Below are 27989 nucleotides of genomic sequence, written 5' to 3' on the forward strand. Positions count from 1 at the left end.
TTAAAGATTGTTACCTTTAATAGTGAGGAAGGCTTTGCTGGATGCACGACCCAATTCATTGGTGGCTTCTACCATATATTCTCCTTCATCATGTTTTGTGACACCTAGGACAACCAGGGAGCAGATACCAAGGTCGTTTGTGCAAAAATAGGTAGGATCATTGGAGATGTCGCTACTGTCTTTGTACCATGTGACCTTTGGAGGCGGATGGCCTCCAACTGCACAGCTCATGCGGCACTCGCTCCCAGTAGTCACCACATGAGGCTTCAATGGTACGAGGAATCTCGGGGGCTGGTTTTGATTAACTCCCCTGTATTTCTGTGGTTTGACTTGACATTCAGCTGTAAAAAAAAACCAGCAACATACAAACACACACTGAGATACTGCTTCACAGCAATAGAAGTCAGGGTTTAAAGGACTGGTTTTCAATCATGACACTTGGTTGTCAGAGATCCCATGCACCTATGGACTGTAATCTGTTTCTTCTCAAATTAGCCAGAATTTAACTTTGAAGTCAGAAACTTTGGTTTCTGCAAAACTTAAGCCTTAGATTTTGCTGGGAGTTAATTTTGTGGCGAATTGCACGATATAATAGCTAGAAATAAAGGATCTATCTGCACAATGTCCATGCAGAAAGGACAAGCCGCCTCTGCCAAACTGGAATTTCTTAAGGTATCTCAATGCATTCTTGTTCTGGATAACTAAATGTTCACAGGAGGAGAGACCCATTTCAGGATGGTGTGTTAGAAACAATAAAAGAAACAGAGCATGACAACACACAGATAGCTATTTGTAAAAGCTGTTTCACCTTTAGATTTTTCAATTCTCCAAGGCTGCACAGTTTCAGATGGACCGCTGGCTCCCAAGTTATTTTTTGCCACAACCCTAAAGTAGTAGTCCCGGCCTGGGATCAGTCTGGTGAATGTGAACTTGTTGGTGTAGATCAGGTCACCCACCACGTGCCACAAGCCCTTCTGTGATTCACGTTTCAGGACTGTGTAGTAGAGATCACTTTCCCATTTCTCAGATGTTGATGGCTCCCAGGTTACTGTCACTGTATTTGGCACATTCTTTTCCAATTTAATAGGTCCAGGCGGTTGTGGAATATCTGTCAGGGAAAGTGGCACAGTACAGAACCCTAAAAACTTTGAGTCCATTCTATGTCTGGGGCTGAGTAAACATCCTGGTCATTAGAAGGGACAAAAATTTGATTCCTTCTCCACGAGCTCATTTGCTATTAATTGAACTTCTGCTGCATTATGTCTGCATTGCTGGGCCTCCTTCCCTTATAGGAGGAGATGAGGGCTGGTACAGCTAAACTTTTTCACCTCTTAGGGAGACAGCATATAGAGGAGTTGTAGCTATGACTAAAAGTCCTACAGCCTGCTGCTGACTAACCTCAGACTGTTACAAAGAGCATGAACTGCTCTCCTGTGGTTTGCACTATCGATCTGTGTGACCTTGCCTTTTAAGCAAAGTCACTCCGGAAGACGGGTGCAATTTTAATCAGTAGATTGCTCTGTCCTGCAGACACGGCCAAGTGATATCACAGAGTGGCCAGACTGAATCTCATGGAAAATTGCACTCTAGCTCTCCCTGTGCCTGCATGGCTTAACTGCATCAGAGCTCACCGTGCTGAACTCAGTTCGTTGCCTATTGCCTATTCGCAGTAAATCTGTATGTATATACAGTAGTGAGTGAGTTACCTGTAACTTGAACTTGGAAGCTGAATGTCTCTTTTTTCCCTAACCCGTTCTGGAGCTCAATGGTGTAGACGCCGCTGTCAGTGAACTCAGCTGCTCCAATCAGCAGCTGGGTGGTACCATCTTTGGTGTTTACTGTAGCCCGGTTTGGAAGAGGAAGCCTATCCTTTAACCAGGTCACCACTGGATCTGGAGACGCCTGTAAAGAATGAGTTATAGCCCACTTGTTTTGACTCCAGATTGCATCTTTACATCTTTAGTTTCATTATCTTGTCCCAAATGTATACCTACGTGACATAGTAAAGTAATATTTAGAAATATGGATCCAAGATGGATCTAAGACCTCTGGATAAAGGGCTGCTCTGAAGTTTCTTTGTAACTCTTCTCTTTCTCTGTGTCTTTTAAGAACGTTATTGTAGTAAGGTGTTCAGGTTAACTATATCAAACAAGGTGTGCTAGATCAAGAACAACAGATTACATTAGTAGTTAATATTTTCTACGTTTAAAAAGATCTGCTCGTTTTGGAAAGAAAAAACATCCTCGAATTCTTTACTTCCATTGTGCCATCTTTGGTCTCTATTCTCCAGGAGATTAGGAGAAAGACCAGCAAATATGCACACTTTGCCTTCATCAACCTCTTCTTGATATCCCAGACTTTACCTGTGTTGTTCCAAGCTTACGTCAAAGCACACAGGTTCTATCGGTGCATGCCTATTTCTCAAGTCACACAGCTTAAGTCCTGCTGCTTAGTAAGACAAACACGGTCAGGAGGATGTTGCTAGCCATGCCACCCCAAGGCCTTCCGAGGGACTCAGAGGGAAATCAACCGATTTTTAAAATCTAAGTATGACAGATTAGTAGCAGATGTTGATAATATTGATAGGGTTGGATGGACAGCATTGCGCCTTATTTGCAGAGGTTAATGGATGATCATAATCTCATAAAACACTAAGGCCAAGAGTGACAGCTGAATTCTTGCTCATGTTTTTCCTCATGCCAAAAGTATACACAGCACAGGCAGGTTAAAGGATTTGCCTAGTGTCTTGTAAACAACATTCCATGCCAAGAAAACAGTAGCTCAGTTTTCATGCCTGCTATTGACTACAACATAAAAACAGATGGGGAATTCTTACAAACGCATTTGAATACTTACTTCAAAGGGAATATTTAGTCGGATGGTATTTCCTGCTTTTATAACCAGGAAGTTTTTCACTGTGTCATCTATCAGTAACCTGGGAGAAACTGGGAAAGACAATAAAAAGTTGTACATTATTACAGAGTCACTGGCTGACAAACTCATATGCATGTGTTCGATACCCCTAAAGCCTTTCCAACAGCTAGTCTGCAGTTGATAAACTCATAGTGGTACTGTGGAAAAAAAGCTCCTTGATTCAGAACTAGAGTTTATACCTTTCAAATTTTATTACTACTTATTTATTTATCACTATGACTAAACAAGGGAAATGATGTAAAAATACATTCACAACAATGTTTGTATACATGTGATGTCTCAGTCATGGAGAAATTGGCTCCTTGACACACTTTACCCCATCACATAGATGATCTTTTGTGTAAAATGACATCTGGGGAAAAGGAAATTGCAATTATGAAATATATGTGCAATACAGAGCACAGAACATCCTCAGGAAATCGGCCTGAGTTTATTAAAAATAACCATTTTTAGTATATAAAATATTTTTTCTCTCTTTTCTCTTTTCGTCAATATAATATACTATTGTATTTGGCATTTTTCTAAAAATGCCGAATACAATAGTGCTAAATTGTATTTAGCGTTTCCAGTTTAAAACTGAAAAAACTGCTTCCCAGATGGACTTATATTTATCTATTTACTGATTGATTATAAAAGGAGTCTCCAGGCATAAGCCAAAAGTAGACATTTTCACTTAGGATCCAAGTTAGGAAGATGAATCCCTCACAGAATTATCTCTTACTTCTGTATTTCTGCAACGTTCCCAAACAGCAGGGAAAAAAACAAAGCTACAGATTATAAATAAAGATGAAAAAGTGAAAATGGTGAAAACTTTCAAACTAGAAAATTAAAAAGGAAAATAAACTTTACAAAAACCAACATAACAATTGCAATTTAAGAGAATGAAATAAAATGTTTAATTCCACAAGACTATATAAAAATAGACTGAAAACTCTATTTTTCCCTTAAGAGAGCATGGATAGGCATAAAGTATGTGATCATGACTGTGGTATAGCTCCACACAGGGGGCAAAATGTAAATCCGAGGAGAAAATACAGGTTTGGGGGTTCTTTTATCATGAGTCTTTAACATGAGATGAACACTGTGCATTGCATATTTATTATCAGTTAAATCTTCAGAATTTCCTGATGAGGTGACCAAATAAGACCATACTCTAGCGGAGCAATGTAGTACTTGTCCTTCTGCTACAGTCTGGGACCTGAAAGAAGCTTGTCACAGTGACCTACAGATCTTGCCTGCATCCTGTTACCTACAGAATGACCTCGTTCATTCTGAGAGCAGCCCACTTTGACCTACCTACAGGGGGAGCAGCTTCGATGCAAGCTTCAAGCTCTGCAGCTTCTCCTGGGCCACTGTCATTGAGGGCTCTCACACGCAGAAAGTATATCTCCTTGGCTTGGAGGCCTTTAACTGTGTAAGTGGTCATCTCTATGGGAAGAGTATTGCATTTGGTCCAGTTGAGGTTGTTAGAAGACCGCATCTCCACCTCATAGCCTTTCACATCACTCCCATCTTTTTCTTCAGGTCTCTTCCATGTCAAGGTGACACTAGTGCTGTCACTGCTGCTCACTTTAAGGTCCTGCACTTGACCTGGAGATTCTGAAAAGAGAAATTTTATTTAAAGTATTTTTCTAGGATTTCTGTCCCCTCTTTGCGGTTACTTCCCGAGATTCCCCAAAACTCTTGAAGTGCACTAGATATCCACCCTGCTGTCTTGCCTCCACCTTGCCCCAGTTCTTCAAAGCTGGATCCAGGTGCCTGCTCTGGCCAGCCATGCAGTACAATCTGCAACACTCCTGAAACAGTCTGCAACCCATCCCGAATACTTCTCCACACTGCACGTAACTCCCACACCGGGAGTCTGCCATATCTTGACTTAGACATCCCACAGGAAATCCTTCCATTCCTTCCTCACGCTGATAGCGGATTCTCAGCCATGAAACGTTCCCCAATTACTTGATCTTTGTCTTCACATACTTTTACAAAGCATTTAAAAACATCACCTCTCCACTAACATCACCAGTCTACGTCCCCAGCTTTACGTACCCCCAAGCCAGAAGGATGGGGGGCAATGAACTTACTCGTGGAATCCCGTGCAAAGACAGGCTGTGACGGCTCACTGGCATCTCCTACGCCAGCAGCATTGACAGCTGCCACACGAAATTCGTACTGCAGACCTTTCTTGAGATTGGTCATTTTCAGCTTCTTGTCTGCAGAAAGAAAAGGAGCATGTTGGCTCAGGTGAGCTGCTCCCCAAGCAGGAAAGGGTGAGACAACAACGTTGTACTTTACTCCATGTAGAACTGTGGACGGGATAATTCTCAGGACCTGTCGACGATTCCCCTGCCCTTCGCATCCTTGTGCATACTTCCAGGACATGCTCATTGTACTCCCTTTCAAATCAAACAGTATTTGAGAGCTATTAAGTTAGAGAAAAGATAAATACTGCTTCTCCTCATGGGATAATCCTAAACTCTTCTATACTAGATAAGAAGTCCTAGCCTGCAACTGATAGATAATTGATAGCTATAGTCAAAACACATTTTGGAGCTCATACACATCACTTGGGTTTCTTTATCTTCCTTGCATTTATAAATTCTTGTCTGCCAAGTTCCTAGTGTGAGGACTAAGGACAGTAGTTCTGCATGTGAAGTGAAGACTTTAGTTCCAGAAATTGCAGACATCAGTTTATCTATAGAGGAGCTATGTCCCAGGATGAAGCAGTGAGCTTCTCTGCATTCTTCTCCAGCCGTATGCTTGCACACAATCTAGAAAAAATCATAATCCTCCTCCCAGGCATTACAGCTGTATATAAAACCAAGGCTTGGCTTTGCTATGGCACAGCTGTGTAACCTTACTTGTGAAAAAACCTGACTTGTGCAAAAATGCGTACACTAGAGCTGTGAAAGATAAGAAGGTAAAACTTCAAACAGGGGTAATATGGTTGTGATGGGGACAGTCAGCAGCTCAAGAATTCAAGGGGGAAAACACTGATGTGAAAAGGTATAAGATCCTAAGCAGAAAGCAAGGAATTAGAAGGCAGCAACTCCACAAAGATCAGCACGTTACCTCCTGAACCCAGCTGACCTTTTTGTCTTTTTCCAAGTCTTCCAGTCTGTTCCAGGATTTAAGCTACCTACCCGCTACAGGCACATTGTTGACGGGCAGCCAGGTCGTGGCACCCTTCTTGCGTTTTTGAATGATGTATCCCACAATTCGGGAACTGCCAGTTTTACGAGGTGCTTTCCAGGATATTGTGATGGTGTCTCTGCTGGCACTGACAATCTCAGGGGGATCTGGGGCACCAGGTGAAGCTAGAAAGAGATTAATGTTTCATTATTAGCAGGTAGATTTTTATTGCAAGATAAGAAAGTGTTCTGTGTCATTTCTTCTTCCAGTTTCCCCAAGGTATTCATATGGATGCGTTTTGAAAACCTGACTGAGACCTGAAGCTGTGTATCCTATTCCCCAGACAAACAGGATCCAGCGTGGACCTCTGTTCCTGAATTTTGTTTTCATGAATGACCTGCTATCATCACAACTGACAATTCTACTGTCAGTCTGTGGAGTTAAGCATGTACATTCTTACATGGTAGGAAAAGTCAGCGTTATTCTTGCTTTTAATGAGAGCAACTGGAAACAGAATGGATTTTCTTATCCCTCTGCACTCAAAATACAGGTCGTCTCACAATCATGAGAAGGAGCATGTAGAAAGAAGAAAATTAGAAATAGAAGAGAGCATTGCTTTCTCTCTAGTACGACATTCATGCTCATGGCAAAACTGTTCTAGTATTTAAATTCATTGAAGGACAAAGAATAGAATTAGTTGTTTGGAAATCAGGGGAATGAAGTGGTCATACTGAAAAATGTCACACATCTGGAGACGCTCCTTTGCCTATGGAGTTAAGAAAAGGCCTTACATGTTCCCTTTGTAGTGACCCCGGGGAAAATTTTCTCTGATCTTGATGCATATTGCATTTACCCCTTGAAACTTGCTTCCCAATTCAGAATGGAGCATAACTGAGAACGTAACGCCATCTCACTCAACATCACCAAAGCCTACAATAAACTTCTAGTCTTGACGTGCAATCTCCACAGATTTGTGTGAAGACTTCACAGCTGTGATTCAAGTTTAGATCTGTAGCAACATCCAAAATGCAGTGAGTTTTCTTTGATGTCAGCTTTGATAATGAATTTCCCAGAGAGTTGTCAAACACAATTATGAAAAGTTCTTCCTTACCTTTACTGACAGCCTTCACTTCATCTGATTCCAGTGCGTCACTAGTTCCCTCGGCATTCACAGCTCTCACCCTGAAGTAGTAGCTCATGTCTTGTTCCACTTTGTTAGTAGTGAAGGTGGTACAGCTCCTGGGGGTTTCTCCCAAAGTCACCCAGTCGTTCTTGCCTACCTGCTGTCTCTCGACAATGTAGCTTTGCAGTGGTTTGCCTCCATCATCCTTTGGGGGCTTCCACTGAATGGTGATGTCATTTGCAGAGCTTTCTACAATTTTGATGGGTCCTGCAGGTGGCTGTGGTTTGTCTGAAAAGATGAACACAGAGAGACTATGAGTTGGCTCCAGACCCAGACATGCTCCTGGGTTTGGAGCAGACACTGTCTCTTGCTCACCAGCTAGGAGACTCAGTTTCTGATGGAATACATGTATAGCTGCAGAAGGGCTAGGCGCTTGAATCGCCTCTTCAAAACTTCCACTCTTCTAACTTTCGGTGTGGGGGAAGCCAGGCCCTTGCTCCCTGGGCTAATTGTTCTCACAAGCATTAGACCAATTCAGCTTGCTTATAAAGGAGGACAGCATTTCTGGTCTTCCAAAAGAGCACAGACGTTTATGGTAGGGCTGAATTTCGCCTTGATAATCTATTTTAGATTTGCCTGTTGCGCATAGTCCCATCTCTCACAGTCGCCCAACATTCAAAACTCAGCTGCTGAGGCCATGCAAAACCAAACTAGATTTGTGTCACCTTGTACTAAAAGGCAAGAAACGTGTCAGCAATCTTTGCCTGTACCCCGATTTAGTGGAAAATTACATAGTCTTGTTCATCTTGGAATACCCAGTATTGTAAATACGATTGTCACCAGTGTTAATGGGTTCCCTGCCTAAGCTTTACAATGAAAGCCACAGTGGATGTTACGGGGCTCTTACCTATTACCACAAGCTTTAAGTTCATCTCCAGGACCCCACTGTCATTCTTCAGCCTGACTTTGTAATCCCCACAGTCCTTTCTCTCACTGCTGGAGATGGACAGCATGGTAAAGGTGTCTGTTTTATCAACACGAATCCTTGTGTCATCTACTAGCTCCATTCTGTCCTTTAGCCACGTTGCTCTGACTGGCAGCCGGCCCTCAAAAGGGATCTTGATCTTTACTTTCTGCCCTGCCTTGGCCACAGTAGGAACACTTGTTAAGTTTTTGAAGAGAACTTTGTCAACCTGTGGAGGATCTAAGCAGATGATACAAGGTCATTAAAAACTGCAATTCAAAGAGGATAAGGCTCACCTCGGAGGGAAGGGCTTCCCTCATGATGCTGCCAATAACGCTTAGAAGTTCACAACATCTGGACCTTCATCTTTAGTTGCACGCTCAGTGCTTCACATACATACATGTACTTTGCTACAGGATAATTATCACAAAGTATTTGTGGTATCATACTGTACTTTTCACTGAGCAAATTTCTCATAGGCAATACACTAAATACAAGAATGAAGAATCTGGTCTGATAAAGTGTTATGTGCACCCCAAAATCTTTGAGGTAATAATAGAAGTTATTCAGGAAAGCTCCCTAGTTAAATTTGTAAATACAAAATGCACCAACCTGTACAAAAACTATCTCCCATTTACACGGTAATTCTTTATAATAAAGTTGTCTCAATAACAAACTATAGGTCTCTGAGAAAACGTATTACGTTTCAAGCACATCAAGGCTATCATGCTGCATTGGTAGTTTGAATAGACTCACCTTCAACAAAAATTGAAGCTTCAGTTTTTATATCTCCACCTTCAAATCTGTATTTCCCAGCATGAATATCTTCCACTTTGTTAATAATTAGTTTATGGACTAGACCTTCCTTTTCAAAAGAGATTCCATCCATGCTTGTTAACTACAAGGTAAAGCACAAAGACCCATTCTTAAAAAAAAAAGAAAAAAAAGAGCAATCCAAACTTAAACTGGACAGACACAAATTTGAATGTAATTGAAAAGACTTATGAATGACAGGCATGTTTAATTACAATAATATTCTGGGATTACTCATCTGGTAATGTTGCATGTAAGCATTGTCAACATACTCCCCACAAAGACTTGATTCAAAGTCTGTTAAAATAAAGTTTAGTAAAATCTCCAAGCTCTCTCTTTCTATTCTTAATGACAAAAACTTTGGCCCATGCTTGAGTATGACACCTCAGAACTCCTACAGCATCATCTGGATCCAACAATTGGAATTACTCCTCAGTGTTGTTTTGGAACATAGAATATGATGTCTATGCCTGACCTTAAGCACTAATCTGAAAGAGTACTCTTCGTGTTATGCCTGCCTGAAGGATCCTTTGAACATTCTCCCTCGCTTTTTGCATATTTCTCTCATTCACCAAGGAAAAGAAAAAGGATTGCTTTGCAAGGAAGAGACCCACACCATCTCCACCCATGAAAAAGAATGGAAAACACAAAGCCTCCTGTTGTCAGCAAGAATGGAAATATCTTGCAGGAGGAAGGGGGAGAAATCTTGCTGGGTTTCTATTGGGAATTTTATTATCAACAGGCTCCTGCAGAATCCTTCGAGGGCCATACTCAGACTACAGTAAGACTGGCAGAGGGAAGGACACCTTGTCATGACACTTGATAAGAGATAGAGCCAGAGAGCACTGCATTGCTAACCGAAGAAAACAGTAGCTAGAGGACACCTACCTTTAATCCATCTTTAAACCAGGTTCCTGTCACATCATCTTTACTGACAGTGCAAGACAGCTCAGCTGGTTCCCCTTTCAGGACTCTGACATCAAGTAACTGTTTGTTGACATGACAGCGTGGTGCTGAACATTCAGAAAAGAAAATGTTGAAAAGATGCTAACTCTGTCTAACACTGAGAGAGAGAAATGCATAGATGAAAAGGCATGTGCACATGAGGAGAAAAGGGAGCCTTTTACAAAATACATACTGTAGTCATGACGGGCTTTTGTACCACAACACTGCGGGCCAGCTGGCATAAACTCTTTGCACTGAAGGGACACGCCAGCTGGCCTGCATACAATCTAGTTCTAACATCAACCTAACGGGCAACGGATTAATCACAAATCACATTATCCATCTACAGACTTGCTATTTTAATCTACGCTAATTGTCTTGGCTCCCTCTACAGCCAGTGGGAAAAAATAAGCTACTCCAGGATATGGATACACTACTTCATCATTCTTTTCCTCTGCATCGACCAGATACAGGGCTGCCCAACCAGTTCCCCCTAAACAGCCCCAAGTCACACTATTCTCCATCCCCTGTATTCCTCTTCCCTTCCCAAGTTCCTCTCCATTAACATCCTCATTCCCTCTCTAATAAACACCCCATCTCCTTCCCCATTAACTCCAATTTTGTTGATTTTTCTTATTTATATTTATGTTTTGGTTGCCTTGACAATTTCTAACTTGTCAGCAACTCCATTAGATGAGTATTCCCCTTTGGTTATACATACGAAGTTTCTCATTTCTACAATTTTCACTTTATCATCTTGCTAGTGTGGCCACTGGTCTTAGTCAAATGGCTGCATACACATTACTCTCCTTTCACTATATGCAACACCACATTATTTCTGACGTAACAAGAGAAAAGAGCTCTTTACATTAGGCCCAACGTGCATATTAATCCAATATAAGCAGGCGCAGATTTGTTCCCAGACCTTGGAAAAACACAGGTCTATGCACTAGGTGTTAGAACAAATAAAGTGAAACAATAAGTTTTAAATTGGAACAATATCAAAGAAACATGGCCATATTCCTTGAAACTATAGGGGAAGTAGTATGTTTGTGAACTGAAGTCTGTTCCATGTGGATCTGAATCATTTATTTGAATGAACAGATGATACCTGGTTTAGATATTGTAAACAAAGATCATTTAGACTTTTCAGGAAGTTTGATCTGAGCGAATTGTATAAGGTCAAACAGCAAATCAGTGGTAGAATTAGGAACGGATCTCTGTATAACCAAATTTCTACATGTAGCTACATTTGTGTAAACCATAAGATTCACCTTCTCTCCAGGATTAGGAATGTGAGTATCAAAATGCAAAGAGCAGCAATACAGAAGTCATCAATTAAACACATACCTTTCACATCATCTAGGCAATAACGTCTTCTTTTTCCCATACTTTCCGTATTCTTCAATAAATCATTTGCTTTAATATCAAGGCCGGGTTCCTGTTTTCTCTGGTTTATTGAAGGAGGTCCACCATAAAGATCTGACATCTGACCATAATCCAATGAACCTTGACCAAAACCACCTGAATTCCTCCCATCAACAGATCTGTTATGGGATTTACTCCCTGACCCTCCAAAGACAGAATTTTTGCCATAAAGGGAGCCTAACTGTCCTAAATCTCTGCCCTCACCCCTGGCATCTCCTTGACCTGAAAGTGAATCTCTGTCATGAGATGAACCTTTGTTCCCTGATCCTCTGAAACCACTGGCAGTGCCCTTTCCAGTTTCACCTCCCGTAGAAGATTTGCCAGGATGTGAATCCAGCCCATATTCACCACCTCGTCCAGCTGCACCTACACCACCTTCTTTACCACGGACTGAACGTAACTCCCTTTCATCTCCTCCCAACCTGCCAACACCACCCACACCAGACCTGGTTCCAGCAGACCCACTGTCCTTGCCATAGGGAGACCCAGCACTCCATATTGCAGAGCCACCGACACCATCGCCTTCTGAGGAAAAGCCATCTCCTCCTGCTCCACCTATATATCCTTGAGCTCTGCTCAGCATAGCATCCCTGCCATGGCGAGATCCCATTACTTCTTCACCTCCAAAAGGAAAATGAGCAGCTCCTGCCACAGCCCCAGTCGGGAGACCATCCTTTCCATAGAAAGAAGCAACACCACTTGCACCATCTACACCAGCACCAGCCCCAGTCCCGGCTGGGAGACAATGCTTTCCATATGGAGACCCAAACCCACCAAAACACTCTACACCTGTACCAGTCCCAGTTCCTATTCCCACTGGAAGACCATCTTTTCCATAGTGAGAACCAATTCCCCCTGCACCACCTACACCAGCACCACCAACACTGGCTCCAGCTGGGAGACCATCCTTTCCATAGGGAGACCCAACTCCCCCTGCACCAGCTACACCAAAACCGGCCCCAGCTGGGAGACCATTCTTTCCATATGGAGACCCAACTCCCCCTGCACCAGCTACACCAGCACCACCAACACCAGCCCCAGCTGGAATACCATCATTTCCATATAGAGACCCAACACCCCCTGCACCACCTGCACCAGCACCACCAACACCAGCCCCAGCTGGGAGACCATCCTTTCCATATGGAGACCCAACTCCCCCTGCACCAGCAACACCAACACCAGCCCCAGCTAGAAGACCATCCTTTCCATATGGATACCCAACTCCCCCTGCACCACCTGCACCAGCACCACCAACACCAGCCCCAGCTGGAAGACCATCCTTTCCATATGGAGACCCAACTCCCCCTGCACCTGCTACACCAGCACCACCAAAACCAGCCCCAGCTGGGAGACCATCCTTTCCATATGGAGACCCAACTCCCCCTGCACCTGCTACACCAGCACCACCAAAACCAGCCCCAGCTGGGAGACCATCCTTTCCATATGGAGACCCAACTCCCCCTGCACCTGCTACACCAGCACCACCAAAACCAGCCCCAGCTGGGAGACCATGCTTTCCATATGGAGACCCAACTCCCCCTGCACCAGCAACACCAGCACCACCAACACTGGCTCCAGCTGGGAGACCATCCTTTCCATATGGAGACCCAACTCCTCCTGCACCCGCTACACCAGCACCACCAAAACCAGCCCCAGCTGGGAGACCATCCTTTCCATAGGGAGACCCAACTCCCCCTGCACAAGCTACACCAGCACCACCAACACTGGCTCCAGCTGGGAGACCATCTTTTCCATATGGAGACCCAACTCCCCCTGCACCAGCACCACCAAAACCAGCCCCAGCAGGGAGACCATCCTTTCCATATGGAGACCCAACTACCCCTGCACCACCTGCACCAGCACTACCAACACCAGCCCCAGCTGGGAGACCATCTTTTCCATATGGAGACCCAACTCCCCCTGCACCAGCAACACCAACATCAGCCCCAGCAGGGAGACCATCCTTTCCATATGGAGACCCAACTCCCCCTGCACCAGCACCAACACCACCAACGCCTGCTCCAGCTGGGAGGCCATCCTTTCCATAGGGAGACCCAACTCCCCCTGCACCACCTGCACCAGCACCACCAAAACCAGCCCCAGCTGGGAGACCATCCTTTCCATATGGAGACCCAACTCCCCCTGCACCACCTGCACCAGCACCACCAACACCAGCCCCAGCTGGGAGACCATCCTTTCCATATGGAGACCCAACTCCCCCTGCACCAGCACCACCAACACCAGCCCCAGCTGGGAGACCATCCTTTCCATATGGAGACCCAACTCCACCTACACCAGCTACACCAGCACCACCAAAACCAGCCCCAGCTGGATGACCATCCTTTCCATAGGGAGAGCCAACTCCTCCTGCACCCGCTACACCAGCACCAGCAACACCGGCTCCAGCTGGAAAACCATCCTTTCCATAGGGAGACCCAACTCCCCCTGCACCAACTACACCTGCTCCACGTGAGAGACCATCCTTTCCATAGGGAGATCCAACACCACCAAAACCACCAACTGCAGGCCCACCAATGCCAGCTCCAGCAGGGAGACCATCCTTTCCATATGGAGACCCAACTCCACCTACACCAGCTACACCAGCACCACCAAAACCAGCCCCAGCTGGAAGACCATCCTTTCCATAGGGAGAGCCAACTCCTCCTGCACCCGCTACACCAGCACCAGCAACACCGGCTCCAGCTGGAAAACCATCCTTTCCATAGGGAGACCCAACTCCCCCTGCACCAACTACACCTGCTCCACGTGAGAGACCATCCTTTCCATAGGGAGATCCAACACCACCAAAACCACCAACTGCAGGCCCACCAATGCCAGCTCCAGCAGGGAGACCATCTTTTCCATATGGAGACCCAACTGCCCCTGCACCAGCTACACCAAAAGTGTCCCCAGCTGGAAGACCATCCTTTCCATATGGAGACCCAACTCCCCCTGCACCAGCTACACCAGCACCACCAACACCAGCCCCAGCTGGAAGACCATCATTTCCATATGGAGACCCAACACCCCCTGCACCAGCTGCACCAGCACCACCAACACCAGCCCCAGCAGGGAGACCATCCTTTCCATATGGAGACCCAACTCCCCCTGCACCAGCAACACCAACACCAGCCCCAGCTGGAAGACCATCCTTTCCACATGGAGACCCAACTCCCCCTGCACCACCTGCACCAGCACCACCAACACCAGCCCCAGCTGGAAGACCATCCTTTCCATATGGAGACCCAACTCCTCCTGCACCAGCACCACCAAAACCAGCCCCAGCTGGGAGACCATCCTTTCCATATGGAGACCCAACTCCTCCTGCACCAGCTACACCAGCACCACCAAAACCAGCCCCAGCTGGGAGGCCATCCTTTCCATATGGAGACCCAACTCCCCCTGCACCAGCTACACCAGCACCACCAACACCAGCCCCAGCTGGGAGACCATGCTTTCCATATGGAGACCCAACTCCCCCTGCACCAGCTACACCAGCACCACCAACACCGGCTCCAGCTGGGAGACCATCCTTTCCATATGGAGACCCAACTCCCCCTTCACCACCTGCACCAGCACCACCAACACCAGCCCCAGCTGGGAGGCCATCCTTTCCATATGGAGACCCAACTCCCCCTGCACCAGCAACACCAAAACCAGCCCCAGCTGGGAGACCATCCTTTCCATATGGAGACCCAACTCCCCCTGCACCAGCTACACCAGCACCACCAAAACCAGCCCCAGCAGGGAGACCATCCTTTCCATAGGGAGACCCAACACCCCCTGCACCAGCACCACCAACACCAGCCCCAGCAGGGAGACCATCCTTTCCATATGGAGACCCAACTCCCCCTGCAACAGCACCACCAGCACCACCAAAACCAGCCCCAGCTGGGAGACCATCCTTTCCATATGGAGACCCAACTCCCCCTGCACCAGCTACACCAGCACCACCCACACCAGCCCCAGCTGGGAGACCATCCTTTCCATATGGAGACCCAACTCCCCCTGCACCACCTGCACCAGCAGCACCAAAACCAGCCCCAGCTGGGAGGCCATCCTTTCCATATGGAGACCCAACTCCCCCTGCACCCGCTACACCAGCACCACCAAAACCAGCCCCAGCTGGGAGACCATCCTTTCCATAGGGAGACCCAACTCCCCCTGCACCAGCACCACCAGCACCACCAACACCAGCCCCAGCAGGGAGACCATCCTTTCCATATGGAGACCCAACTCCTCCTGCACCACCTGCACCAGCACCACCAACACCAGCCCCAGCTGGGAGACCATCCTTTCCATAGGGAGACCCAACTCCCCCTGCACCAGCACCACCAGCACCACCAACACCAGCCCCAGCTGGGAGGCCATCCTTTCCATATGGAGACCCAAACCCCCCTGTACCAGCACCACCAAAACCAGCCCCAGCTGGGAGACCATCCTTTCCATATGGAGACCCAACTCCCCCTGCACCAGCACCACCAAAACCAGCCCCAGCAGGGAGACCATCCTTTCCATATGGAGACCCAACTCCCCCTGCACCAGCACCACCAAAACCAGCCCCAGCTGGGAAACCATCCTTTCCATATGGAGACCCAACTCCCCCTGCACCAGCAACACCAACACCAGCCCCAGCTGGGAGACCATCCTTTCCATATGGAGACCCAACTCCCCCTGCACCAGCACCACCAAAACCAGCCCCAGCTGGGAGACCATCCTTTCCATATGGAGACCCAACTCCCCCTGCACCAGCAACACCAGCACCACCAAAACCAGCCCCAGCAGGGAGACCATCCTTTCCATATGGAGACCCAACTCCTCCTGCACCAGCTACACCAGCACCACTAAAACCAGCCCCAGCTGGGAGACCATCCTTTCCATATGGAGACCCAACTCCCGCTGCACCAGCACCACCAGCACCACCAAAACCAGCCCCAGCAGGGAGACCATCCTTTCCATATGGAGACCAAACTCCCCCTGCACCAGCACCACCAACACCAGCCCCAGCTGGGAGGCCATCCTTTCCATATGGAGACCCAACTCCTCCTGCACCAGCACCACCAAAACCAGCCCCAGCTGGGAGACCATCTTTTCCATATGGAGACCCAACTCCCCCTGCACCTGCTACACCAGCACCACCAAAACCAGCCCCAGCAGGGAGACCATCCTTTCCATATGGAGACCCAACTCCCCCTGCACCAGCTACACCAGCACCACCAACACCAGCCCCAGCTGGGAGACCATCTGCACCATACAAAGCCTCCATTTCCTCTATAGAACCTGCACCACCTCCAGCTGGAAGACCACCTGGGCCATAGAGCAAGCCAGTCCTTCCTGTCTGACCTGAATGACTGCTAGCATGAAGTGTCAGGCCATCCTTGCCATAGGTAGTCCCTATTTGTCCCTCTCTCTTTATACTTGCTCCATTCATATCAACTACAGTTGGCAGACCACCCTTGCCATAGGGGGACCTCATTCCCCCTCCAATCTCTGTACCTGCAGCAGTCTTTCTGTCTCCAGTCCTTGGACTAGTCCTGCTGAGCAGATCACCCTTACCGTCTCCCACTCCGGTTGAATCACGACCAAGTCCATCTACCACAGAACTTCCATCAGTAGCACCTAATCTCCTAACACCCCCAAAGCCAGCTCTGTAACTAGTATCACCTAATTTACCATCCTTGTCATGCTGAGAGCCCACATCTTCTCCATCATCCATGTCAATGTTAACAGCATCCAGCATTCCATCATCTCTGCCATCCACAGAATACCATTCACCTGCTTCTCCTAATTCATCACCAGTATCTCCTCTTCCTGTCATAGAATCCTTGCCGCGGAAAGGTCTTAATACACTTTTGCCTCCTAAGCCTTTTAATCCAAAGCTACCACCATCATTTGACATTGAGTCTCCATCTAGGTCTGCCCCAGAAAACTGCCCAAACCCCATCCTTCCATTTCTGTGGGCTCTACGTAGCCTGTCTTTTCCCAGAAAACTATGGCTTCCATCAACATCAATGGAGTGGCCTTCATTGCCGCCTTGACCATTTCTGTACCAGCCATCTTTTTCCACACCAGTGTCCATAAGATGATCTTCATCACCAACATATTCTCTGCGTCGAAGTTTCTTAGCCCTTTCTTTATCTGGCAATGTTTCTTTCAGCCACTCAGATTTCTCTCTTTCACCTCCTTCACTTTGTCTCCTCTTTCCTTTGGCATCTGTATTGAAGATGCATTGTTTGATTGGAGGAGATACAATTTACAGGAAAACAGAGAAAAAAAAAGAACAGACAATTAATAGGTCATGTACTGCATGAACAACCAAAGAAAATGTGTTAGCATTTGTTATAATTTCATTCTAGGACACAGAACCATAACATATTTAATATATTTAAATAAATTTAAATTCAGTTCAAATCCTGAATTTTTTCAGTGTCATATTCAGACATAATTTTACATTTCTTAGCTAAAAAGACAATTATTTTTAGTAGAAACACGCTTATTAAAAAAAACAAAACCAAAAAAAGCAGAAAAACAAGGCAAATTTCCGGCGTGATAGGTCTAAATTAGAGGGGCTGAGATTGTATTTGGGACTCATTAGTTCATTCTGCCTTCTCCCTCCAGCCCTAGCAGAGTTACAGAATATCCCACGCACAGAGTGGCCATCAGTTCCCACCCTTGAATTAGGATCTCATTGCTACTGAAGCAGCTTGCACATTTGGCATCCTGGCATTTTAGAGATGGCCAGCCTGAAGACTAAAGATTCCAGTTCTGTGAACAGCTTTGTATTAATCCAAAATTCAGCCTTTCCTGAGATAAACAGTGGAGCTAGCAGGTCACACACTGTTTTGATTTCCAGGCTAGATATCATTTCTGTAGAGCATTAACAGCTCAATGAACTCAGTGGGCAGTTTCTTTGTATGTCATACGCAACCTGCGCTGTTTCTGAAAGGTCATCAAAAAGCCTTTATGAGAGAGACCACCTTTTGCTGCAGCACGATCTCGAAAGAAACCAAAGCAACTACCTTTCAGAAGCAAAAAATATGAGCCAGCTAACTATTAATCTGCTTGCACTGGAAGGAGTGTTTCCCATCTTCCCAGCTTCCTCTGAGCTTCTTCTAACCTGTTTAACCTCTAATTTGGAAAGAAAAATACTAACTAGCAAGATGCCCTTGAAAGCTCCTTGATCCCCTGTATGCTGTATTGTGTTCAGTGACAGTTTTGTCACAAAAACATGTTGAGATATTGAGTATTTTTCGATAACTGAGGGAGAACACGCTACTTCATAGTAGCTGTAGAGTAAATAAGCCAATAGGATTTGTCAGGACTAATAAAAAGGGAAAAATTTGTCTCATCTGAAGAGGAAAGAGGGTCTAACCAGACCTTCAGTTTTCCAAATATAATTTAGGAACCAGAGGCTCCGCAATTCATTTCTCAGGATAAAATCATCCCATTGAGCAATCAAGCAGTGAGAGGCATAGTATTTTGTTAACACACCTCAAGCCAACACCATGGGAATAGTACAGTGTCACTTACACTCTACAATAAGCCAGGCATTTGAGGAGCAGAGTCCAGTGTCGAGTGTGTACATGCCATTGTCAGAGGGCACAAGGTTTTTGATAATCAGCTGGTGGGTCAGACCATCAGGTGTTACGGAGATCTGGTGCTTCTCACTTGCCTCGAGGAGGTGGGTTTTGTGTAGCCACACAGCATCGTAGCAGGGTGCGCGCAGAACACACTCAAAGACAGCATCTTCTTCCTCGGGGCAACGCATATCACTGAGCGGCTGCTCAAATCTCACAGGGATGGCTGCAATGGAAAATTCAAAAGCTATAGAAAGGGAACAGAGAGCTATTTCTGTCTTCCAAGAAAAACTTGTTGCAGCTGGAGGAAGAAAAACACGAACCTGCAAGCATTGGCTTAAGAAGAAAAAGGAAAAACTGAGATGTGCTCCTGTGCCCAATTCTACAGGACAGAAAAGCAGAAAAGTAGATTTTTGTCTTTATTATCTTTTGAGACATTTATACCACACATCGCTGCGATGTGCTGATAATTTGTAGTCATTAGTGTATTTCAGCAGCATGATACTTGTATCGAGTTGGTAGTTACTATTCTGAGCTTACAAAAGGAAACTATAGCATGGGGTAAGTTAAGGAATTTGCTCACTGTCATCCAGAACTTGGAGCCAAACTGGTACTTGAACCTAGTCCTTTGGACTACAAATGCAACACCCATATCACATAATCATCCTCCTGCTCTTTTTCACCTGTGTCATATAAGGAGCCCTTATTTGGCAACACAAAACCAGTCTTCTGTAGTTATCAGGTTTTACTGCTGAGCTTTGCATATGCTCCTAGGTAAAATTTTTCAGCAAAAAATAATTTCTTGTTACCGTTGCACATCACATACAACTAACTCAATTCCTTACATTCAGCATCCAGTTCAGTTGAGAAAACAGGTACATCCTCCACTCTGACTTGATACAAGCCTGCATCTTCTGGCTGCACGTCGTTGATGGTGAAATTATACCTTTTTCCAATTCGCCTCAGGCAGTGCTTTCTGTATTCATCTCCCGTTCCGTATCTGAGCCTCTCACCATCCTAAGGAAGAGAAAGAATATACTCTTAAACGCAACGCACAACTAGTGCAAGGCATTTCAAACAAATCAGGCCAAATTTGTACTACGATAGCTTTATGATATAAATAAGTAACAACAAAGAAGTCTACACTCTACAACTACTTATAGTGGACCGCTGTAAGTGGACAGGGCTCATTGCTTATGTTACACACAGGAAATAGTGTGTGCAGTAAGTCCTGCACAGAACAGAGCACCAGAGTCTCAAACTAGGCAAAACAACAGTACTTTGCTAGCTCACATAAGCTTTTGAAGCTTAACTAATACACAGTCATTGTAACTTCGAAGACAAAGTACTTTCTTTGCTTAGATTTTAGCATCCTCATAGATGGATAAGCAGGCGAGTTCCCCACTTTCCTATCTGTAATACACTTGGGTTACTTCCTCCACGTGGTGGCTGCATAGACTTCATGTCATGCATTTGATTCAGAAGTTCATAGAGTTAATCTGACCTCCTTTTTAATGAATTCCGATTTCCCGTGTATTAAAGCCACTAACCACAGTTTGACTGAAATGTATCTTCCAGAAAAACATCCACAGCACTGATCACCTGGGGATCACAGCAGGATAACTACAGAACTAGATGGGATGTTTTACTTCCTTGAGATATTCTTTCACAGAAGTGAATTATAGTGGAATAACAGACTTGAGAAAGTGAATAAAATGGGTCTGTTTTTCTTATATGAGACTGCAGAATTTCTGCAGCCTGAAAGACACTCTTAAAATTTCCTCTTACCGGAAGAGCTCTTGAAGTCAAAAGGATGTCAGTAACTAACTGTTTCCTCTGTACTTGGATCTACAAATCCCGAGGGATATTCACCACCAAACACTACCTGGACCCTCACACCAACAGTTCTCCCTAAACAATCACGGATTCTGCAATGGACAGACAAATTTAAGAAGCTTATTTGCTCTCAGCCACTGCCCAGCAGATGAAGCATTCTATGTAGAAGACTTCAGTGGCTGCTATGAGCTAGCCACTCATCTCGCCCCCTCACCTTAAGCAGATAAACTTTGCTGTTACTGTTTTTCAGGTCCATCTCCAGACTGAACGTAGCTTTTCCCTCCTTGTTGACTTTGATATGTTCAAAGTTTTTGATACTGTTTATTAACTGCAAAGAAAGATACAAGAACCTAGTAAATTATAAGGCTGCCATGACAGAAGTTCTTAAGTTGTTGAACTAATGTGAAATCCACTTTTTATCTGCATAGCAAAGAGCTACCTCTAACTTTATGTGTATAGAAGAAGCACCTGTAAGTTTCCAGTTTCCTCCTGTAGGCAAATTGTATTTTACATGCTACCTCCTGGTGATTCATACACTATGCAACCTCTATCCGTCCAGGTTTCTACGTGCCCCTATATGTGAAGGCCAATTTTGACTCTCAGGCGTGTAATTTTTCAGTTTGGGGTCCAAATTCTCATCAGGGGCAACTGAATACAGAATTCAGTCATGTGGTTTAATAAAAGGATTACCCTAAGGTCAGTATCTCCTAAAATTTATGAAGTGAACTTCAAAAAAATCAATAGCATTTTTATCTGCATGACTGTAGAATTAGGACTTCTTTAAAACATTGTCATAAATCATTTTCTGTCATACAATAAAATTTTCATCTACAAAGCAATTTAGGAAGGTTTAGTCTGTTTTCAGAAGCTGTTGAGGAACTGTAGGACTCTGCAGTTTGTTAAAAATCAGTGCTTTCAGTGGTTTCAGTTTATTTTACCTCTCCTTGTTCACTCTCTGTCTCCTTCTTCACCTCCTGCAGCTTTTTCAGCATCCCACGGAAGTCAACAATTCCATATTTCATACAGATTTTCTCATAATCTCTCTTATCTGCATGCAGCAACAGTTGCCAGATTGCTTCTTTGTCCAAGGGTTTTGGTCTTGCTGCTGGGGCCCTTAGAACCCGGGGAAAAAAAGTCTAGACATTTTGACAGACAACAAGATGTCTTGTTTTTCTATACTTAATCCTCTTTCACCTCTCTCTGTAAATGTAGACAAGAAAGAATGGGACTCTTCCAGAACAGGTTTTCTGCATCTACACTACAAATTAAATGCTGCCAGGGAACAGTCTTGGCCTGGGCCATATGGGGCAAGACTGTAAGGCAGTTGTCCACACTGTTAAATTAACACTGTTAAATTATCAACAGAGTCACTGGCACAGTTTGGCCCAGGCCAACTTGCACTCTCCCGAGTAATTTCTCAGCACAGTTCAGGATTTTGCACAGGCCAGAGATCATTCCCATTAGGTAACCTTTGGAGATTTCAGCAACATGGACATGGCAGTCTGTGCAGTTGGCCTGGGAGCCAGGGCTCACTCCCTGATTAGCCAGAAAGATCATTACATTAAGACTTGTCGTTTAGCCAGGAAGTTACTTGTGAGCTAAAAACAGGAAAGCAGAGAAACAGATCTTTTAAGTCAAATTCTTGTGGTGCAAAGGAACATACACCTCAAAATGAGGTTGGTACCGTGTGTTTACCTCAGCCTCACCGTGGCACACTGTTCTGTTATGTCTCTCCGTATTGAGTCTCGCAACAACTTTGGAAACAAGAAGTGTTGCCTTGAAGATCTATGAAGCTATGTTTCTATCAAGAAACACTTACGAAGTGTAATAATGGCCTTCATTACGGAGCCTTACCGCTTCCTCAGCAGCTTCCTGAACTCCTGAAGCTTCTTCTTTAAGTCTATTAAAGTGGGGGGGAAGAAGGGGGAAACAACAAACATTCAGATACCCAACACTGTAAAATACATCCCCCCCAAAAGAAGATAATGCAAAATAGCCACTGACAATAGGCCATTCGACTACACTGTTTACCTCTGGTGATGTTTTCACACTTTACAAAAAAACTGTCATGAAACTTAGAGCCAGTTTTCTCTGCCACACTCATGTCCTTTGAGTGACATTAAAGTTCATCGCTTCCTAGGGGGCTTTCCTCTCTTTCTAGAGAGGACATTCTAGAAACCCACTATTTTCCAGCCGTGTTAACATGTTTGATCCAGCTGTATTTGACATCACAAAATCCTTTTCCAGATGATTCCAGAATCATTAATTAGAATAGCTCAAGGCCATGTCTAAGATTGTCACTTTACCCAAGGGTAAATAGCAAGCACAAAGAGATGACAATATTAGAGATTCATTAACCCTTCTCTTACTTTATTCTTTACAAGTTTGAGGCAGTAATAATGCAGTAATAAAAAGGAGTATTAACTATGCCCCCCCCTCCCCCCCAAAAAAAAAAAAATTATCTAACTCTAACTTACCATCAGCAGGATTAACAGGAACATATTTCGGTTTCCTTTTAAAGCCAACTGATAGTTTATAAGAGAAAACAGAGGAAAAACAAGCCATAAGATGAACAAGATAACACTTGGACTAACACCAGTAAACCAATGAACTATAAAATCTCTGTATCTGTTACCAAGGCAAGAGCAGATCCTAGTTTGGATTTGCTTGTCAATCTGACATTGACTCCTAGTAATCTCCATCTATAAATGCAACATTTCTATTGCAATCGACTCTGGATACTCTACACAGTGGAGGAGACTGTTTCTGCCCTATGAAGCTTACGGTTTAAGCAATGGCAGGAAATATTAACATCTTGTTTTAGAGATGGGGAGCCAAGGTGCAAGGATTATCTGGCCAAATGCCGATAGTTGCCTTCTAAACTTACTTTACAGGCACACAGGTGAAATGGATGCTTCCAACATAGTCCACCTCCTGCTCAAATAGATTCCAAGGATAGATCAGTTATATTTTACCCACAAAGTGCCCATTTCTCTCAACTGACTATAAAGGGAACCAGGGGACTAGGTCAGGTAGACATCATAGACATCTGAAGTGAAGTGAGATGGATCCCTCCCAAAAGACTGATTCGTCCAACATCATAAAGAAAGGATTGAGCCAATTCAGCACTAAATCCAGAGCTTCTGATTATGGTCCAGTGCACTGACCACAATACCACTTTCTTCTCCCTTGCCTTAAAGCTCATACTGTCATGGAACCACCAAAGCAGGGGGGAGTCACAGAAGACCTCCAGTCCTCAGTGAGTAGAAAAACAGACCTTCACACCAAGGATACTTAGATAATGCTCTGGGCACCCATCCCAAAGCAACTACTTGGGACCACAGGACCTTTGGAGCACACAACCTGTCAATCCTACCTTGTATGATCCTGAGGCCAACAGAGCATGCAGCTTCCCCATATTCATTCACAGCAAAGCAACGATACAAATCACTGTCAGCTTTAGTGAGTTTGTTTATCTTAAAAAGAAGAACATAGTAAGAGCTCACAGCGATGTGCTGTGGTTCAATTCACACACCTTCAGCTTCTAACAAAACAGCTACCCAATGACATCTCAGATCTTTCTTCTGTTCCCAGAATGACACTAAAAAGCTTTGTTTGCTTATCTTTGTGTTATCTCAGATCTGGTGACATCTAGATCAGCCCACTGCAGGTTTTTCCTTTACATTGCTCTCTCTGTTCCATGAGTCCTGTCTGAAATATTTGATCTTTACCTGAAGAATGAATTCATTTGTAGCGTTATTGAAGAATGTTTCGTATTTGGCAGAATCATCCATTCCTCCTAGCATACGCGTCCATTTCACGTCAGGGGTTGGGACACCTTTGACCACCGCTCTGAAAATGGCATTTTTACCTTTGAAAAGAGGCAAGAGATTAGTTATTTAAGACAGGCTTGACCATGAGGACTCTCATGTCAGGTCCCTTATCAATAGAGTGATCCCCAGAGTGAGTCACCTCTGCTGTTTTAGGCAGAAACATTCTTCGAAAATAATTACACCTTTTTGTTTTCTCTGTAAAAGGTGCCTAAATTACCAGTTTAAGTTGCATTAAATGCCCGAATTCCTGCAACACATTTGCCATAATCTCCACTCTAACTCACTGGCTTTCAAAGAGATTAGTTGAAAACTAACTTTAAAATTCACCGCTGACACATATGGTCTCTGCCTGTGTTTTTATTGCACAGCTATGTGGATAGAGAAATTACGTACCCAAGAGAGCAATTTTTTGGTATCTTGGTCTGATTTTGAACTCCCTCAATATTTGGGCAGGGCCAAAGAGTAAGCAGTTATTAGCTCAAGTCCAGGCTGGGCTACCTTTCCCCATGTCACTAACGTCAGGGTTTGCCTGTGTTCAATCATAAAAAGGCCTTTGAAATGTGGTGTTAACCTGCCAGACGTGACTGCTAACATCCTCTGATCATCTCTGAAATCAACAGTGCTATAGCAAGTTCAGCCTAGACTTGCTTCTGGCAACATGAAATGCCCAAATCCATTCTCATCACACACATATTCCCCTACAAGTTCCCATTGCTTCTGCATTCTTTCAGACTATTCCCTTTGTTGCGACCATGCTGGGCAGGATGTTAAATAACACAGGACTCCTGTGCTGGAGTCCCCTGTCTCTAGATATCAGTAAAGTTCATCTGTGAATAGTTGCAGCTCCTGGTCTCTTTTTCATTTGGATAAATTTGGATTCATTAGGAGGTGGAAACAAGAAGATACTCTCTCTGCACACTTAAGAAAACACGTTCTTAACAGAAAACACTGTACCACAACTGAGAGGACCCATGCAGGGTAGGGTGTTTCCCCATGTACTCCCTACATGTCATCTTTCTGTAATACCTTCCTTGTCTGCTAGCCTTGTCTCGGCACCACCTTGCACTCCAAACACACCAGGCTCTGCTAATCGAGGAGTCAAGGAAGGGAGAAGAGGATGGGGTTTACCTGTGAGCTCTCTCCTTCACCTCTGGTCCCCTAAGAACGTCAGTATACTGCAGCTGCCCACAGAAATCTCCAACAGCTTTACCACTGCCTAGTACAAACCTTTTACTTTTCTTCTAAAAGGCTTCAAAGACATAGGAAACACTATGAAACAACACATCAGAGAAGTGACTCATGTGTAGGGAAGTGGGAGTGTCATAGGGGAATAGAAATGGAGATGAGTTATCCATGGATGTAGCTCAGGGTGGAAAGGATTACTACTTTTCTTTTGCAATAGTTTTGGTCTTCAGGTGACCAATACTGTTAAAAATTCTCCCCAGAAAGTCTTGCAATATTTCCCACACCCTTCTGCAGTCACCACCAAAAACTTATTTGATGCAGCAAGTTCCTACCATGTAGAATCATAGAATCATAGAATCATTAAGGTTGGAAAAGACCTCTAAGATCATCGAGTCCAACCGTCAACACAACACTACCATGCCCACTAAACCATGTCCCTAAATCTGTAGCCAACAGATTCTTAGCAAAAGGCATCTTCCAGCTTTTTCTGAGATTGCAGTACTATCTATTATTAAAGCCTGTTTCCAATTGATTATATCTTTGTCAAATTTTAGCCATTCTGGCTGCAATTTCCCATACTTTCCATCTGTCACAGGACACAACTCCACAGCTAGGAGTATCAGCTAATCCATGCACTGAATGCAATGGGGCGATGATGATATAATTAAAGACACTCATCGTGCATCTGCATAGACACTGAATTCATTTTACACAGTGACCAACCTGAATGCCCTAACATTTTGTATATGAACTACGAGGAACCTACTGTAAATGAAACAACTTGGAAAATTTAGACAGGGTGACTGACCACTGCCTTGGTTCATGCCTGAAACTTGGAGGTGGAAGGAAGGTGGAGGAGGAGGAGGGATGCACCACTAGAGGCCACTGTGCTCCTTCATAAAATCTCCATGGCTCGTGAAAATCAACAGACGGGTGTGACAACACTGAAATCCAGGGTGCTAGAAACGGTTCAGTCTTCTGAAGGAAGAGGAGCTACACGATCTCTTCAGGCTACCCCACTCCAAAAAAAAAAAAAGACTCTCTGCAAGTGCAGAGAGATTACTGGAGGCTTCTCATTGGTTTTAGGTCTCAGCTCGTTAGCTGCCTTCTCTGTAGTCTATGCAAGCTTTCATATTGCTTCTTGAAGGAGAAGTATAACCTAAATAACATCTGCAGTCAGTGTATCTTACTTTAAAAAGCAGTTAATTTTAGGGTTGAACACTCACGATACAAATTAGTTCAATAGGAAAAAACACTTTTTCAATGTGCTTAATCTTTTGCTGCAAAATACTTACTTTGAGAGCTTCCTGCAGAATTCACAGGATTTGTTGTATACATTAGGAGCCAAATCTTGATCTTGCATACACTAGTGAAAACTCAGGAGACCTCTATCAGTACTAATGAAATTTTCATCAGTACAACAAAGGCTTTGACCACACAACACTTTTTTCTGGTCTAGTCAAATCTTTTTAGAAACCAGCTTGATTTAATAACGATAATTGTTTCATGTAGATGAGACGTGGAGTCAAGCCTCCAGGTCTGTGGCTTTGACTGTTTTTCAAGAATCTCACCTTCCTGCAATGTCAGAGTGACAGGTTTCTGCTCAAAGTCAGGTGTACTGCATCCTTGTGGAATATCATCCACAAACTGGGTGATAACAACTCCTGGGACAGAAGATTTCTTGAAGGATTTTACTAGAAAGGCAAGGAAACATAAATTCAATTAAGATAACATGTTTGTCCTTTAGAAACAATCTCTCAGTCTGCATTGCCTCTCTGTAGAACAGTAAGAGTTCCTGCTCAGCTCCTCCTGGACTATAAAGGATCCATCCATTCTACTACTACAAGCGGTAAGCGTGTCCAAAGGCTGGAGCATTAAGGTCTGTGATTTTGTGCTGACTTATTGCAAAGCTAAGGCCCAAGTGGGAAAATCAAGATTGCAATCCAGGCCCATAACAGCCTACAGGTCTAGCGATGATTTTGATAGAGAATGCTTTACATTAGTTATTGTTCCAAATAAAACTTCAAAATCTGGCATGAGAAAGACACTATTGCAAAGGTCAGCAGAACCTGATGGGCCAGTTACTGGTGTCTCTCCTTGTGGTGGTGAGAGACAGATACCTAATTGCTAAACAATAAAAGCAAGTTGGGCTTATTCTCAGGGGTACCCCAGATAGTTTTCATAGCTATGTCTGTTCTCTCACCTGCCTGATGGCTTGTCAT

The 27989-nt window shown here is 44.4% G+C and overlaps 1 protein-coding gene across 1 annotated transcript; it reads right to left on the reverse strand.

The window, feature by feature from the left end:
- Positions 1–27989, reverse strand: IGFN1 (immunoglobulin like and fibronectin type III domain containing 1). Its single transcript, XM_075173964.1, has 29 exons — positions 27971–27989; positions 27339–27461; positions 24481–24620; positions 24126–24225; positions 23227–23274; positions 22604–22649; positions 21688–21862; positions 20964–21077; positions 19759–19930; positions 18867–19139; positions 16903–17549; positions 16500–16824; positions 14304–15734; positions 13869–14093; positions 13272–13586; positions 12735–13070; positions 12285–12680; positions 11259–11981; positions 9852–9976; positions 8907–9048; positions 8094–8390; positions 7175–7474; positions 6075–6248; positions 5016–5144; positions 4231–4533; positions 2857–2945; positions 1707–1902; positions 809–1108; positions 1–341 (listed from the first exon to the last, which is right to left on the reverse strand). Exons 1-29 carry the CDS (start codon positions 27987–27989, stop codon positions 1–3), a joined length of 8004 nt encoding a protein of 2667 aa, XP_075030065.1.

The sequence above is a fragment of the Calonectris borealis genome, chromosome 26, assembly GCF_964195595.1.
Source record: "Calonectris borealis chromosome 26, bCalBor7.hap1.2, whole genome shotgun sequence".
Taxonomy (NCBI): Eukaryota; Metazoa; Chordata; class Aves; order Procellariiformes; family Procellariidae; genus Calonectris; species Calonectris borealis.

Excerpts from the sequence above, each read along its gene's own strand:
- IGFN1 (XM_075173964.1), bottom strand. Across the intron at positions 19,931-20,963 it reads GCAAAGTTTATCTGCTTAAG|GATGGTGAGAGGCTCAGATA; the intron begins GTGAGGGGGCGA and ends TCTCTTCCTTAG. Across the intron at positions 9,049-9,851 it reads GGTTTAAAGATGGATTAAAG|TTAACAAGCATGGATGGAAT; the intron begins GTAGGTGTCCTC and ends TTTACCTTGTAG.